We start from the raw sequence: 18,262 nt of genomic DNA, 5'->3' as shown, positions 1-18,262 counted from the left end.
TTGACATTATTTTGCTTCACCTACTCAAATTCTTAGTGTACCTCAAAATTTAGATTCAGCAGCGATCAATGAAAATCTCATGAGTCTGAAGAATAGTAGGCTCTGCTCCTTTTTAGATTCCCAAGTCCTTTTTCACTGAAAATTTCCTCTCACTGATAATTTTGTTTCAAAACTATTTCACAACATCTACAGCTTTCAGATTTTTGGCTTTTTATTTTATATTTTGAATGCACAATGCTCCCCACCGAAGTAAGCCATCGTATTCTGGGTTCTGATCTCTATGGATTTAACTCACTAATGTCATTCCCTGCAGTCATAGACTATTACTGTAAAACTATTTATACTTCAGTGGGGAATAAAACCTCACTCTGATAACAGAACAGGTGAAAAAGATTGCAGCAACAGTACTTGTAAGAGTTACTTAATTTTTAATTTGAGAATATACTTTACCAAGTTAGTTGACCTTGACATCTCTGTGGGTGGAAAACTTCCTTGTAACTTTCTTCCTCCCTCTGACACTCTTTTATTTGTTATTTATGACTAGTGATAAATGTAGCCCAGGCATGACTGTGCAAAATTGTCCAAGCTCCTTTACCAGTTAGCCTCATAATCTAACCAAGAACAGGTTATTAAAGTGGCATGGGTCTGTAAGTAAAATATGCTGAACAGTTCTAGCTGTGTTGATGTTGCATTTACAACTTAAGTCATTGCTAACTACAAGTAAGTTATCACCACTAACTCACATACTGTCGGATGCCAAGCCATTATCAGATTATGACAATAGAAAAAAGAAAATGGTCACTTAGGTGATTCATTCCAATTTTTCCAAATTTGTTTTTGGAAGACATCAGGATATGGCAGTCTAATTTTAATTTTACCTGTAAAAATATTTTTTTGTGGCAAGTAGACAGGACTTCTAGGACAGTGGAAAACACTCAAGGAAAGAGGTTTCAGAGCTGAACAATAAACTCAAGTATGGTCAGCCTCCAAAGGATTTGTCAGTAAAAATTAAATCATCAGATGGACAGGAGCTCATGTAGCAGAAGGAACTCAAATTCCATCCTAACTCTGGCATGAAGTCCTACATCATTTCTGGTGATCTCCACTTATGAGAGTGGAGAAGCAGAATGAATGTTTCAGACCCTAGTTTCTAGAGTTACTTATTTATTTATTTATTTATGTCATCATCAACAACCTCCTCCTAATCATAATCATTATTATTATTAATCATCATCATTATTATTATTATTAGTCCTTGCAGGCAAAACGTCAGCAAACTCTCTGCTGGGATTTGAACTAAGTTTCAAAAGCATCAAAACTGGTGTAATAATTTTGCCCTTTATTCCCCCAATTCTTTCAGACCAGATGATTTTGCATTTAACTTACTCTATCGCACATAAGTGCTTATTATGCTGATGAAAAACACCTACTTCAGGACACAAAAGTATCTGAAGAACAATCACACCTGCAGTCAGTATGACCACAACAGAAGCCAGAAGATCAATTCCATCTGCTGAACTGCTTTTTCTTTAGCACCAACAAAGGACAGATATCTGCACAGGACCCATCTGTGCTGCTATTTGCCTGCACCTTTGTCACCAGTCTCGTGTGTTCATGATGTGGGGGACAGAAGAACATTCTTCATTTTTCATTAGCACATGGGACAGGACTGTGATCTCTGAGGTGGCTTCCAGGAGTTATTACGGTGCTGGGCAATCAAAGTATTAGGAAGTCCTAATCCTAAGGCATTCCAGAAAACTGAGAAATTATAAATATGGCTGACACCTACATTTTTGAACCACTGTAATGCAGAACTACTTCTCTATCGTATTTATACATACAATTAATAAAAGTGTGGTAAAGACACAAAACTTACATAGTCGTGAAAGGCTTTTGCTTCACTTGAATGTTCACATGTTTCTCGTCTTTCTGGAGCTGCACAGTAGAGATCCCAAAATACACTGCAAGTTAACAAGATACAGAGATGGTGAGAAGATCATTGTAATACTCATACAGATTTTATGGTGTATGCACACCACACACGCATGTTCATATATAGAAACAGACATACCACTTCCTTGCCAAGGGATGAAAACACTTGCCTCCATGAAAAAATTTAGCTTTGTAAAACATCTATGAGAAGTCAAGTCCTGATATCTAATTCTGTGAGGAAAGCAGTGCTGTGTTCCTTTAACACCACTGTAGTACAGACCAAGAAGCAAGTCTAATATACAAAGTTTAAGTGTATAAAGTATATTACTGAAATTTTGTATTTAACCTCGTCCCTCTGATGACTGCTGCAATTAACTTCCACAAAGCGTGGGAAGGGATGGATTTGTAGTAACATGAAAGGGCAAGAAACTGGAGAGAAAACTGGGAGTTCTTCCAAGGTCCGATACTGGGCTTTAAACAAAAGTTCCCAGAGAAACAGGTGTGGAGAAGAGTAGGAAATAGATGGTTATGTTCTTGTAAGTGAAAGGAAATTATGGTACTCCCACTGGTCTTTCTGCCCTTCAAATAGTTATACACATATCAGTTCCAACACAAAGTTTCTGGAATTAAACTATGTGTACAAAAGAACAACTGAAAGGATAAAATACGGAAATGCTGGAGTTTCAGAGTGTTTCTTTATTGGTTTTGACTTAATCCTTTGTAACTTAGTCCAGCACCATAGTAAGGAATTGTGGGCAATTTCAGCACTCTGACGCAGACAAGCAAAATTAAGGATAATGCAGACGTCAGAGATACAAGGGACACACTCTTCTTAGACAGGTTTCCATCACTTTAGCTGAAAGCTGTGAAAGAAAGGACAATGAAGAATACGACACCTTCCATGCAGCTGTACAAATCACTTGGGTTCAAATGGGACCCCTTTAAAAGTGGTACGTTCTTGTACTCCTGACAGTTGGACATATTCTCTGTAATTCTTTCAAACACAGGCTTACTGGATATATTCCAATCAGGTGACAAGTAATAAATACCACAGCTTAACAGCAGTGACTATGAATACTTTTCTCTCCTTGGGAATCTACACACACAGACTGTTGTGTCCCTGCACACCAGTATATATAAGCCCATGCCACCACGCATAAAAAAATCACAAGTCATCCTCATGCCTACCCATCTTCTGAGCTGAGAGAAACTGTGCAAATGCAGACACTGCAGCACCAAGCCCATGCTAATGCACGCTGCCTCCCAAAAAGGCTGGTAGCTTGGGTTCAGTTAATTACTTTCAATGCTATTCCCATGACTAGAATGTGGACTCTAAGGCTGAGGAAACTCACATCTGTATGCAGAGTCTCTGTATATACTGGGGTTTTTTTAATGCAATTATTTAGGATATGTAGAATAATCTCTTAAATGCACCACTTACCAGAAGGTGGTGAAGAAAGATACGCAGGCCACCTTCTTTCAAAGAGGCTTTCTTATCAGCACACTACACAGTGTTTTCCTGTATCTATTATCCGTATATTTTTCCATATCTAATTTTCTGTTTTTTCATTCCTTAACAAGAAACTGGCTCTTGATCCTCATCTTCACATTCCTTTTACAATGTTTACCTGAATTTCTTGCCTCCAGCTGCTAGAACCAGCAGCTGGCATATTCTGAAAGTGAGAGGGAAAGAAAATTGATACTTACCACCACCAGGAATGCAAGAATCCTGGGGGCTCCCCCAGTGTGATGTTTTTTTCCCATCTTATCTAAAACAAAACAATAAAAACAGAGATGCGCATTTCTGATGATGGTGACTAAAAAGCATTACATAATTCATGCAGATAACCAAAAAAGGGAAAGAAGAAAAGGTTCTGTAGTTACGAAAGGTTTTATCATCATCAATCTCAATAGCCATATTACTTTATTACAGCTACTAATATAGCTGATGCTTATACTAAGTTTTTCTCACTCTAAGGAATCATGTTTTAGAATAATTTTTGCTTAGATTCTGAATATAATGTTGTTAACAATATGTTTTGTATCACTCCACTGAGATGTGCATTATTATAAGGTCAAAAATGCATGACCAATGGAACAAAAAAAAAAAAAGGTGTTAAAGCGTACACCTAAAATGATTGAAAAGATTTTCCCAGGAAAACTAAGAAAAACATAGAATACAGAACTAATGTAACTGATTCAGCAGGTGGCAGTCTTCCCTCCACATCCAAAGCAGGCACCGTTTACAATCCTCAAGAAGTGCTCTACTGTTAGCGGTACATTGGCTGTAACTCACTCTCCCACCACTCAGTGACAATGCTAGTTTGGCTTGGTTTGTCTATGCTGGCAACCCCTCCTGAACAGCTACACTGGCTGTGATTTCTTTTCCACCTAGGAAGCCTGGTTTGCTTAACACTGTTTTCAAAGGAAATGCGATTTAAGAACTCTTATTACCCTTGACTTCACACTTTTCTCGATAATCAGTGAACCTATTAAACAACATAACGCACAAGTGACAGCATTCTGCGCCTCTGTAACACTTCCCAAATGTTGTGTCTGAAAGATAATCACGCAACCATTTTATTGATGCCAGAGTCATTAGTTTGTCCTGAACTGCAAAATACAATACTCTGGGCTATAATAAAGCCCATGCAACTGCTGAAGGAGCTCTGTTGCAAGCAACTGTTTTTTTAATCCACACAACACTGTACAGAAAAAATGTCTCATGTTAGAACTGGGTGGAAACCAGGGCATTGCACACACTCCAAATTCCTCCAGTTACAAGTACACATAGCATTATTTCCTGTCCAATTTTGTTAATAAAAAAAATTGTTAAAAAAACCCAAACCATATTCTGCTCTAGAGATAGAAGTAATGGCAGACAGAGAGAGGATTGTTTTAATTAAATGCTTAAACAGCCTTAATATGAATGGTATTTAAAGACATATCTATAAAAATGCATAAAAGCTTACTATAAAAGGCAGATATAGTGTTCATTCTGCCAGAGGCACTGGTAAAGCTGGCATTTTCCAAAATAGAATAAAACTCTGATTCTGAACTCCAACTTGATTTCCACATCTAATTCCTTAGAAATTTATACACATTCAAGTTCTGTCAATAGCTTGCAAGAGAATATGTAGCCTGTACACCTTAAAATGTTCTTCATACTCACATCGAGTAACCTAGTATTATTTTGATATATTATATAAACGCAAACATTCAAAAGTAATGTCTCTTAAAAACATTTTTAAAAGGTAACCTCAAGGCAGTATCACTTCTGTTGGTAACGCGGAATGATCCAATTGCAAGGCACTTAACCTGACCACCACCATGTAATGGTAGTTAATATATAAAAAGCACCTTTTAAAAACCTGCTGCTTAAGCACTGGAAGATAAAAGTATTTATAAAAATGAAAAATGTAAATAAAAGCCAACGCTACTGCAAAGGTATTACACACTCTTCAAATACAGTTCTCTGAGGCATGATTGCTTCTCGCATGCGCTGGGAATGGCTTGGAAAGACTTGCGTTAATCACCAGGAATACAGAGTACCTCTTCAAAAGCAACATAATGAAGAGATTCAGCATACAACCAAAACAAAAATATGGTTCATGAAGTTGAAGAACCATTCACTTCCAAGTAAAAATCATGTCTGTGTAGAAAGCCCTCACTATGTCTAAGCAGTATCCTTCTCTTCAAAGCAGGGCTTAACGGGGAAATTACGCATTTCACAGGTCTTATGCTAGTGCTTTTTAACAGGACATATTTAATATTGAGAAATTCATTCAGAGAAGGAGCACCAAGGGAATGCAAAATTTGGGTCTTGTTTGGAGCGGGTTTGTTTTGCTTTTCAAGTTAAAAAAACCCCCATACTTCTGTCTCACATGGCAGATGTCATTCTGTCTGATAACAGAGACTTAAAAAGAAAGATTTATAAAGAATTAATTTAGGAAAAATGCCATCATTGACAACTGTACTGATTAAGGTCATAGCCAGGGACTGATTAACTGGGAAATGCCCACCCTCTTGCTCCAGCCAGGCTAATGTAATTATTCATTCAAGGTTAGAACCTAACTTCAAGGATAGAAAATGCGTGGGATAAGGATTAGCTCCTCAAGTAAAGCGCAGCAGCTGTGACACTGCAGGAAAGATTCTGGAGCAGAACAGCTTCTTTTGTTTCAAAAAAAGTGTGTACCCCATCTGCATAGCTCCATTCAACCCCCAAAAGCAACGACATGATTTAGATGAAAGCTAGTCATGCTTGCCCCTTGCTGTTCTGCCAACTGTACAATAAACTGATACAATACAGCTGCTGGGTTACTTCAACACAGTACTTCATGCCATGTCTACTGAAAGGAAGTAAATTTGCAGACCAAGATACCAGAGTTACACCCAAGAAACTGAAGAGGTCTGTTACCAAGAGATCCAGGAAAATGCTAGATGAGCTTTAGGCCCTGTGTTTCAGAGATGGAAACAAGGAAGCTTTGAAGGCTGTTGGCAACAACGACCACAAAGCACAGCTCACCTTGTACTTTAAAGTTCAGCAAAGCACTTCTAAACCTCACTGACTCATAGAACCATAGAATCACCAAACAGCTCAGGTTGTAGGAGCCCTTGAAAGACCATCTGGTGCAGCCTTTTGTGTGCAGGAGAATTGTGGCTGCTTTTACTGGTAGTGAGTTAATTTTCTTCATAGTAGCTAGTATGGGGCTATATTTGGATTTGTGCTGCAAACAGTGTTCATAACACATTTCCGTTATTGCTGAGCAGTGCTTACACAGTCAAGGCCTTTTCTGCTCCTCACTCCACCAGTGAGCAGGCTGGGGGTGCACTAGGAGCTGGGGGGCACACAGCCAGGACAGCTGACCCCAACTGACCAAAGGGATATCCCACACCATATGGCATCATGCTCAGCATGTGAAGCTGGGGGGAAAAACATGAAAGGGGAATGCTCGGAGTGATAGTGTTTGTCTTCCCAAGTCACCATTACACATGATGGAGCCCTGCTTTCCTGGGGATGGCTGAACTGCCTGACCATGGGAAGTGGTGAACGGATTCCTGCAAGTGTTCAAAAGGCCAGGTTGGACACAGGGACTTGGAGCAACCTGGTCTAGTGGAAGGTGTCCCTGCCTGTGGCAGGGGCTTGGAACTGGATGAGCTTTAAGGTCCCTTCCAACCCAGAACAGTCTGTGATTCTATGAGAATTCCTTGGTTTGCTTTCCTTGAGTGTGCAATTTTTCCTTCACCTATTAAACTGTCTTTACATCAACTCACAATTTTTCACACTTTTACTCTTCTGATTCTCTCTCCTATCCCACTGGGGAGAGGGAAGACCAAGTGGCTGTGTGGGGCTTAGTTGCTCACTTGGGTTAAACCACAACAGTCTTTGGCATCCCATGCTGGGCACCAAAAAAGGCTGTCATGGTTTAACCCCAGACAGCAATTAAGCACCACGCAGCCACTCAGTCACTCCACCCCCATCGTGGGATGGGGAGAAGAACTGGAAAAAGGCAAAAAACCTGTGGCCTGGGATAAGAAGAGTTTAATAATGTTCAGAGGAGGCCACGGAGATGCTGCGAGGGCTGGAGCAGCTCTGCTCTGGAGACAGGCTGAGAGAGCTGGGCTGCAAGGCTCCAGGGACACCCTATAACAGTCTTCCAACACATAAAGGGGGCCTGCAAGAAACTCCACTGATTGGGACTCTACCACATCCCTGAGGAGGTTGTTCCAGTGAACAATTGTTTTCACTGTAAACAAAAATGAAACCCCTCCCTGTACAACTCGTACCCGTTGTCCCTTGTCTTCTCCATGTGACTCCTTACAGGGGAAAGCCCCTGTCTTCTTTGTAGCCACTCTTTAAGTACTGAAGCACTGTGATGAGGTCTTCCCTGAGTCTTCTCTTTCCCAGGAAGAAAAGACCTAAAATTCCTTCAGCCTTTTCTCATACAGTAGATTCTCCCTTTAACTTGTGGATCAGTCCTACAAAATTCAAACTAGATACAGAGCACTACAAAAATATAGGACTGCTTAGGACAACCATGTCTAAGTTATCTAGTAGCAGATTCCATGATACCCAACTTAAAATTTCCTTTTCTTAATTTTGTTCCATTACTCTTAGACACATACCTTGCCAGATCTTTAAAGGAAGGGCTTTTAGTCTTTGTCACTTACACGTACACAGATATCACTGCCTTCAGTATAGCTCAGTTTATGTATGCTTACTGCTTTTACACCCGAACATTCAGTTTTAGAGTTACTCTGGAGTATTTCACCTTCTTTTACTACTTGTCCCTTTAACTTGTGCATTTTAGTTTATTTTCTTAAAGCTGCATTAGTGTACAGTTTTCTTAACCAGAACCTATGTAATCTTTTCCAGGGTTCTCTGTATCAGTGATAACATAGAACCATTCACAAGTATTGCCAGTATAGTATTTACCCCTCTGCACTGCTAAGGAATGAGGTAAATAAATTCACAGCTTTGCGTGAAATCTAACGAACAGACACCTTATATCAACTCTATTATTTGTCCCTATCCAGTGTTTACTATCTTTTGGTTACTATCAGTCTTAACTTGAAATATTCGATATATTCTCGTATTCAGAATTCAAACCTGAGTTTCTCTATAACCGAAGACTGAGTTAGTTTTAGAAGCTAAGTTTCTAGACACTGTACTGAATGTTTTCTGGAAACCCAATGTCACACCAGTTATGCTTCTGCCAACTGCTCATTTTGCAAATACATCCTGAAAACAAAATGAGCAAAGCGAATCTTGCATAGTGTTTTATTTACAAATGACAGCTGTTTTGGGAAAGCCAAGATTATACTCTCCATTATTTTCTCTCTTATTTTTCCATGGCTTTACCAAAATGGAAACGCAACTGTCAAAAACATACTTTACCATAAACTGATACCACCATGATTCTACTCTTCTTTCTTATCTCTGCTATGTGCATTCTTTATGAACACCACAAACAATACCCTGGGTTCTCATTCCTCCCCTCTCCCACCTACAGCACAGTAATTTTATTAGCTTTTGGAGAAGCATCAGCTGAAGCAGCAAACATTCCTAGTACAACATCTTGCCTATTTTTCCTCACTTCTAATCACTATTTAACTATTTTTATTATCTTAAATGTTCTCATCAAATAAACATTAAAAACAGTAGTAAACCCAAAAGACCTCAATATGTTTGGTGTATAATATCTTTGTATCTCAGATTAAGTATTAAATGCTAAGGAGACATAGTTTACTTCAATCTTCAAAAGATGTATGCAGTCTTTGGGAGACTGTGAAAAACAGTAACTATTGTGTAAAGGTGAAAACTCCATTAGCAGTTGAAAGTCTTTAAGAAACAGGACCTAAATGGTTGTAGTCATAATTGATTTGTCAGATGAAAAGAAGTGGTGGGAAGCACAGTAAGAATACACAGACAGATTAGCAGTGCTTAAGAGAATGAGAACTGCATGTGTACAGCAGTAGGATGTAAAATAGGATCGTGTATTTCAGAAGGGCACATAATTCACAATATAAGATATCAACAATAAGAAGGTCATAAAAAAACAGTACTGTTGATGCATTCTCTAACACGCACATTTATTACAGAAAATAGATTAATCTGTGTTAGCAAACAGGGATAACAAATCACAGCAAAAATAGTTACGTGAAAGTACGTTAAATGACAAACTGGCTACCACAGAATCAGAAATCTATGCCGTAAACAGGTATTCAAAGTTGTCAGTGCTCCTTATTCTAGACCCATGTACATTTAGTTACTTGCACACACTGGAAAGTTGTATAACGAAAAAAAAGTGTGGGGAAACATACCTCTGATAAAAACGTCTGGGCTGATTTCTGTGCTCCTACATGGAGCAGATACTCATATACATACAGTGCTAATCTGGAAAATAAATAAAAAGGACAATATTTAGTATTGTGCATTTGTTTGCTCTTCTTCTTCAGAAACAAAGGTGCACTCTATTACCTTTCACAAACCACTACACAGTGAACATGTCAAATCTATTTCCTATACCAGAATTTTTAAATAAGGCATGTAGGTTAATGCAAGCAGAGACGTTTAAATAGTAGTTAGTATTAACCCCCCAAATTACCTAATGTCAACATTTTTAATTGTATTTGGGCAAGTGCCCAGTGAGCTAACAACTGACCTACTGCTGCTCTGTATTTGCCCACTCCATGGTGTGCTTACTGTGAATACAATATATTCGTACAGCAACACTGATTATTTTTGCAGATGAAATTTTTTCACATGTGGAATGTGTCAAGCCATTAGCACACTTGAACAATAGCCTGTGTTTATTCAAAGAACATGCAAACTTCGGGCTGCATCAGGGAAAGTAATCCCATCTATGGCATGCAGTACAACCACATCTCTCGAGATTTTTAGATTACTTCAGACTTGTGTGTCTAGGAGCTCAGATCACAACACAGTTACAAAAGACACAGCTCCCAAAGGAGCTTCCAAAAAAGTTATCTTTAGCATAACCTAGGCACATCTTCAACTAAGTCCAAAGAGGCAGCATAAGGATCTCACTGCAGAAAGAAGACTCATTTCCTGAACGATTCCCCACCACAACTTGAGCTGGGAAGCCCTGTTCAGCAGCCAAAGAACAGGGAAGCAATAACAACAACCAATTTCTTTTGATATAGGCTATGTAGGCTAGATTTGAATTAGAAAACCAAAGAAGCAATCATCCCTATTCCTCAGTTGACACCCCAGGGAGGCTCCAGTCTGCCCGCATGTTTCAGGTCTTTTAAAATGAAATCTCATTTTAAAAGAATGATTTAATAATAATGCTTGGAAATTGTCTATGAAATATTTCTGTTTGTGAAAAAAAAAAAAAAAAGAAAAAAGTCAGGCTGTGAGTCTTTCAAATTTGCTAGCTGAACTGTTTTTAAGAAGTAAAGTATATTTTCATGCACTCTGTGATACACTGCTATTATTATTTGAAACGTTTCACTATTCATATTCAAAAATATGTAGTTTAAACAAAGTAGAGATGCAGAGAACCTATTTTCCTGTTACTGTTCAAAATGTTATGCAGCATTAGATGTGATAACTGTCATCATGGCACTGACGGAGTAGCAATTACAGCAGTAACTTATTAAGTCTGAAATCTTAAAACCTAGGACAGGCATTTCACAGAAGCTGTTTTCACTGTACATGCAATACATACACTACTTTACTCTCTCTCCAACTTCAAAAGTAAAAATGTACTTTTTTCCCACAGACTGAAAGAAAAAAATATATTCAAACATGTGACTGGTTTTAGTTTGAACTTTAAAAAGTGTCGTATCCGCTTTTTTATTCCAGTATTTTACACATACTCTCTAGCCGCTCATCCCAAAAGCACAACTGCATCTGTCAAACAAAGTCACATCTTCTTGATTTAATTCTTCCCAGTTCAACTATCATTCAATTTTTAAGCAGTAAATGGTTGTAGACAAAACCTAAGACCTAAGAAGGACGTAAAAGGCAGAATGGAAGGTCTTTTCTACAGCAGCTAAGATGACTTGGATACGCAGTATGCTTCAAAGCATTTAATTTGTCTTCTGAGATTCCCTTTTTCGTTCTTATCAAAACATGAAACATGCAGTCCAGATAAAAGGATTTGTGTGGTCATATCCTTTCTACTCCGCAAAGGAAAGTGAAACAGCTCAAAGCCCATTTTGTTGCAGGCATACCACCTTCATAGGTCTGCCATCTGCTGAAAACTTTAGCAAATACTGCACCAGCATTCCTAAATTGACAGCACAATACTTAAACAGAGAGTCAGATTTGGGAGTCTCATCTCAGGACTCCTGGAGTCTACCAGCAAAACACGGCACAGGCAGCAATGCATCAGCACAAGTCAATAGAATGGTTTGGGTTGGAAAGGACCTTAAGATCATCTAGTTCCAACCCCCCTGCCATGGGCAGGGACACCTTGCACTAAACCACATCGCCCAAGGCTCCATCCAACCTCGCCTTCAACACTGCCAGGGATGGAGCATTCACAGCTTCCTTGGGCAGCCCATTCCAGTGCCTCACCACCATCACAGTAAAGAACTTCTTCCTTATATCTAATCTAAACTTCCCCTGTTTAAGTTTGAACCCGTTACCCCTTGTCCGACCACTACAGTCCCTAATGAAGATTCCTTCTCAGCATCCTTGTAGGCCCCCTTCAGATACTGGAAGGCCGCTCTGAGGTCTCCACGCAGCTTCTCTTCTCCAGGCTGAACAGCCCCAGCTTTCTCAGCCTGTCTTCATACAGGACGTGTTCCAGCCCTCTTATCATTCTTGTGGCCCTCCTCTGGACTTGCTCCAACAGCTCCATGTTCTTCTTATGTTGAGGACACCAGAACTGTACACAATACTTCAAGTGAGGTCTCATGAGAGCAGAGTGGAGGGACAGGATCACCTCCTTTGACCTGCTGGTCATGCTTCTTTTGATCCAAAGAAAATCCAAGAAATTTCAACACTGAGCAAAAGACAACACCAAAACTTTGACTTGTACACATGGAATGTGCTAATTAACCATCGTTAGAATTATAACTTCTCCAACACTTTTTAACATGCATTATTACATCTTGGTCTAAACATACTAGCAGTAAATGAAATGGTGCCAACAACTGTGTTTATTAAGCGTGGGGAGTAAACATGGCAGATTTCAGAAGAATAATAAATATTCCAGGTTTTAGGCTTCCAAGTTGATCCTCCTATGGTAAATCAAGAGCTGGACCATGCTGGCAAAGGGACTGCCTGGCTCCTGTGACAGGAAAGCCAGGACCACCTTCCACAAACAGACGCAAAACAGAAGGCACAACACAAAATAACCTGATTGGGTCTTATCAGATCTAAACCACTGGCCCATCCCTGGTTATGATGCTCCCAGGAAGTCTTTACAGAAGTTAACAATGTTATAGCTTCATTCAGAAATAAATACATTTACCATAGAGATCAAAAGAAAGATAATAATGCCTTACACTGTGTTATTTGCAGCAAAAGGATCAATGGAAACTGATGCTCTGAGGAAAGACAGCAAAGAAACCCCCAAAAGACGCAATGCTGTGTTAAAAAGCGAGGATTACCTGATACATGCACGTTAACTATGGCATAAAATAAAAATCAGGCAACAGTCCAAGTGCATATATTTAATGAATAAACTGTTTAACATCTCAGCAGAAGACTAAGAAAATAATAGTGAGACAGTCTTCAAAACCAAAGGACTTGCACTTGAAGTGGCATTTTAAAAGACAGTTTTTCCTCATTAAACTGGCGTGAGAAACCGTGAAAAAGCAGCACGGAGACATATGTTAAATTTTCACATTTGCATACTTGTTGACATCCCATGAATAATGTGAGGAAAAATATTTCCAATCAATTTTATGACAACACTGCAGTAATTTTTGTTAAAAGACATGCCATAGGCCAGAGTTCCCCCACCCTGCCAACACAATTAGGGCACACATTCATCTATGCCCCGATGATACATTTACTCTATTAAAATTTAAAAAAAGAAGGTACTGTCTACCTCTTACCACTACAGTGCTCACTTTGCTATCCTGGTGCATTTTGCCTCAGGTTTCTGTTCTAATCGGACAAGACATTCATAGACCCTGCAAGTGCCTACCAAACACCAGAGAAGAATCTTTTAAGTGCTTCTAGTCAACCAGTTATCAGTATATTAGCAGGAAATAACTAGTAATCACTATAACTGTGCTGTGGAAATTGCCTTCTTAACCTGTTAAGGTGGGAAGACGCAATTAGCTTACTGAGAACTTACAAAGCCCTGCAGCCCTATCTCTGTTGATAAAAAATAGGCAGTAAACTCCCCTAGTTCCAAGTCAAAACATTAAGACAACATCTAGCTTTCCATAAAAGGCAGTGCAAACCTGAAAGCACCAGGAAGATGTTCTACCTTACCTGGTTTTGGTATCTAATTTAGGTGCTCTGAGCCACACTCCCCACAAGGCTCCACAAGTTTCATTGGCCATATGTAAGGTACTCAACCAATAGTTCAGAAAAACATATGCTACGGAAAAAGGGCTCAAGTTATTATCACAAAGACATTTAGGAAATAATTCTTCCATAAAAGGTAGAACAGTAGTATCTTTGATTCACTCTCTAAGACCCGTATTGAGAAATTTCATGTCTCTCCAGCTAAGACTGAACTTTAAGCACAGAGTCAGTTTATCATGATCTCATAGACTCATAGAGTGATTTGGGTTGGAGTGGACTTTAATTGGGATTTGCTGCACTGATGGTGCAACTCAATCCCAGTTTCCATGTTGCTGACAAGGATGTTGAACAGGATCGGTCCCAATACCCTAAGGGACACTCTACCACTCTACTTGGACATTGAGCCATTGATCATGACAATTTGACTGCAATCATCCAGCCAATTCCTTATCCATTGACTGGTGCAAACATCAAATCTATGCCACTCCAGTTTAGAGACAAGGAAATTGCGTGGGACAGTGTAAAATGCCTTGCACAAGTCCAGGTATACTTCTAAGTAGACAGCAAAAGGAGAATGGCCACATTTTCCCATGAAGTTCAAAAGCTGGGCTTAGGAGAGTAAGGAATTGCAACAGATCAGCTTCTGCCTTCTGTTAAAAGCTGCCCTGTAAACCTGCCAGGAGCAGGCGACACAGCTTCATGTGCTGAGGGAAAGTGCAGTTGCTTTCATTGTTTTATCAGCCACATGCTGTAACTGAAAAAGTATGTACTTTAACTGAGCATACAGTGGCATATAACCATTATCCTGTAAGTTATGAAATTGATGCAATGGAGCAAGAGCCTGCAGCCCCTCAGCTCTGGCAGTGCGTCAAAGTAGTTTGAATACTGTACCTGTCTTCTGCAGCACTCACAGTCAGCTCACCACTGTAATGAGCAACTGTTGCCTCTTTGCCACAAAATCTATGACAATGAACAACAGAGATGTCCTTAGATGCTACCACCTCTCCACCAGATATTATGCTGTTAACATTTGAGGCTGGATATAAAAAAAAAAAAAAAAAACAAACAAAACTTTTTAAAACTATCTTAATGGGAAAGTTCCAGATCTCAGCATAACTAAGATAGACCTAGCATTTTGGGATTGTTAAGATGCAATTTTTTAAAACTGTTCATGTATGGGAAGTTCTGCATATGACATACCATCTATTTAACTTTTAGGGGGTTTTTAAACAGTAATTAAAAAACACAGTGAAAACTAGTAAATCAATATCCACACACAATTTTTAGTTTGTGCAATAAAGAAAATACCTTAGATGTTCTTCCTTGTGTTTCAGGAGACTTGCAGTATTCCAGAATCACTACTCTGACCTCTACAGAGAAACAGCTTATTTGCCTATTTTTTTCTTTTTCTCCAGAAAAGGATATAGACCTAATTTCAAATCCACAAAGTCCTAAGAATCTCACTCATTTAATATTCAAAATGTAAATGTCATTCTCTGAAATAAGGGAATACAGCACTGGATCCATATTTTAAATGTAATACGACAGTAAAAGCCACCTCAAATGTGAGGTTTCTTGAGCAAATTTTCTGGAATCCATCAATCCAGTACTTTAAAAATTGCACTGAAGCTCTTTATGGTGAGCTGGTTTTGGAAAGTTTTGACTGACAAGACCAAATTTTTTTTATATAATTTTTTTTATTATTTTTAACACTCACGTATCTTTCTCCCCTGTTTGATCATATTCACAGTCATTTCTCTCTCCCTCTACATATATACAAAAATACACTGGCATACAAATATGGGTTTTTTCCAGTTCAAAACATGATCTTTGTTAATGTTAGTGCTCTGCATGCTACAAACAATGTGATCAGTTTTCTTAGAAACACCTGGGTATTAAATGGAACTCTAACACTCTGAGAAACACTATGGCCTTAAAGGAGATAGTCAATGCCTTTGTTGGGCTGAGAGCGCTTGCCTTTCCTGAGAGCTCCTATCACAGCCCTGCGAACACCCGCAGCATAAAAGTGATGTATTCAACATGATTCATATCCACTTGTTTCTATTTCTTCCTCTCTCTTTAGGCAGCAGAAGACATTTTCCTCATATGCATAAAAATATCTGGGGCTTATACCCAGTACTATAACGAACAGTGGTCTCAGTGCCTTGGATCAGGCTGATGGTACTTCCTGAATAAGCCAATCCTTCTACTTTGTATCAGTTTTACAGATAATGGAAGCTTTCTCCTACCATGACATGGGGCAGGTACACTCACCACTAGTCTCTCTTCCACTTCACTGCTTGCAAGATGTCCTGAAAATATGCCATATTAAGTCTGATCACCCTCCCCTTGATTATATACTCCTACTGCATATATATACTCCTTCAACTGTCAAAGTCAGTTGTACCCTAGTAAGTGCCCTTTTACTCTAACAGCATTAGAAATAACAGCAGGGGTTTTATTTTTCAGTTTTTCATACACTTTCAACACACAAATTCTTTCTGCATCCTAATTTCACATGTGTTTACTACTTAACCTCCTGTAGACTTCAAGCACCAGCACAACGATTTCCAACAACACATTAAGTTGTGCACCCGTATAAAACTAAACATCAGACAGATATCTGGTATCCACTGATCTTTTGGAAAAGATCAGAGATACATGCTGTGGTGGTGTCTACAATCTCTCCCACGAGCACTTAATTGCATGATTTTAAATATTCTCATCTGCTAGGGTTCTCCTGGTTCGTGCCAAGATGTCACACCGCACAGTGTTCCTCACTTTACTTTCATCTGACTCTGGCTGAATTACATATTCATTTTTCTTTCAGGTCTCAGCTTGTAGAAATTACCGCAGATCCAAAGTACTGCAAAATTTAAACACTCTTCTGTGGACTCCATCCCAAATGGAATAATTTCCACTGATTTCCAAATACTTCATCAAAAGGTAGATTTTCTTGATGAACTCTAAGGTTTCAAATAAAAATCTTTGTCCTTTTGCACCTTTACTTTGCACATGTATTCCTCAAAAAGGTGTCCAGTAGAATTTCACAGGCTTCCTAGTCCATGGTTAAGAAAGAAGTTAAGAAGTAAGGCTTATGCACCTGGAAGTTTATCTGCATTTTTCAAGCTGTATTTTCTTGTGTAACAAAATAATGTACCCTCCTGCAAACACAGTTCTCTTGGTACACTAGAGGTACAGCATTATTCCCACAATATTCCTCTGTGAAAGCTGCTGGACATCTCAAATGCATAAGCAGCTGCAATCCTCAACAGTAAGACTACATTACTTTCGTTTGCTAATGACAGATGCAAATGGAGAGTGGAACATGCTGAAATTAATCTACTTTGTATTTTCAGTGTTTATGGAGCTTCCCAGTGCTCTGTGACACCAGTTTGTTCAGGTTCCACTTACCTTTACCTAATAGACTGTGTTTCTGTAGCCTCCTCTCCTACCTTCTTGCCCCTGCAACCTAGTCACCACCCTTGAAAGCTAAACCATTTAGATGTATTGTTCCTGAAGTCACACTGCAGACAGTTCTTTGTTCTCTATATGCGTTGCTAGACTATGTCCCTTTCCTTCTCCCCTGTTCCTGGTGGCCAGGAAGCAGAGGCTTAATCCAGAATAGCCCAACTGACAATGATGGAAATTTTGTGTCATCAGGGATCAGTTTACTGTAGCAGAGGAAGCATGACAAGCTCTTCGGGTGCTCTGGTGACTTGCAGAGACCACAGGCAGTAAAAGCCTTTATCATGTAATTCCAGGGCTGCCCAAGGTGAAGCCAGCCTGCTATTCATGCAGCCTTTGCCCTTCTTGCTTCTTCTCATGGAGGGCAAGCTATTTCACTGAAACAGCCGCATTCCTTGCCATACAAACAGAAAACAAGGCTGGTTCATCCAATCACCTACTGACACTGATGACCAAAACCACCCTCTTTTCACTATGGGTACAAGTTACTTACAGCTACAAGTTACTCCTGGGGAGATTCCAGCTGGCCACAGAAGGGAAATTTCCCACAATGAGAGCAACCAGACACTGGAATAATCTCCCCAGGGAAGTGGTGGGTTCCTCAACATTGGACACTGTTAAGATTTGGCTGGACAGGGGGCTGGGCCATCCATTTTGGTCATGTTTTGCCAACAAAGGTTAGACCAGATGATCCATGAGGTCTCTTCCAACCTGGAATTTTAGTATTCTAGGATTCACTACTCTTTCATTTCTTCTTCCCTTCCCAGCTAAGGGACTAGAAAATTAACAAAGCTCAAAAAAAAGTGAACAGCCTTCTGCTTGGTGACTGAGGTGAACCAGCCTGCCAAGGGCTAGAGAAGGCACAAAAGAGCAGGAAGAAGAAGCAGGAGTGCTCTTTTTGGC

At 39.4% G+C, this 18,262-nt stretch overlaps 1 protein-coding gene across 1 annotated transcript in view; it reads right to left on the bottom strand.

Moving 5' to 3' along the window:
• SSBP2 (single-stranded DNA binding protein 2) overlaps positions 1-18,262 on the bottom strand; it is a 163,861-nt gene that overhangs the window by 119,521 nt on the left and 26,078 nt on the right. Inside the window, exons 2-4 of the mRNA XM_010020479.1 lie at positions 9,757-9,829; positions 3,640-3,701; positions 1,877-1,961 (exon numbers count right to left, since the gene is read on the bottom strand). Of these exons, the coding sequence (XP_010018781.1) occupies positions 1,877-1,961; positions 3,640-3,701; positions 9,757-9,829 (220 nt within the window). The remainder of the gene's footprint in view (positions 1-1,876; positions 1,962-3,639; positions 3,702-9,756; positions 9,830-18,262) is intronic.

The sequence above is a fragment of the Nestor notabilis genome, unplaced genomic scaffold, assembly GCF_000696875.1.
Source record: "Nestor notabilis isolate BGI_N333 unplaced genomic scaffold, ASM69687v1 scaffold9888, whole genome shotgun sequence".
Lineage (NCBI taxonomy): Eukaryota > Metazoa > Chordata > Aves > Psittaciformes > Psittacidae > Nestor > Nestor notabilis.
Note: the sequence above shows the minus strand (reverse complement) of the source record. Positions and strands in the feature narration are given on the sequence as shown.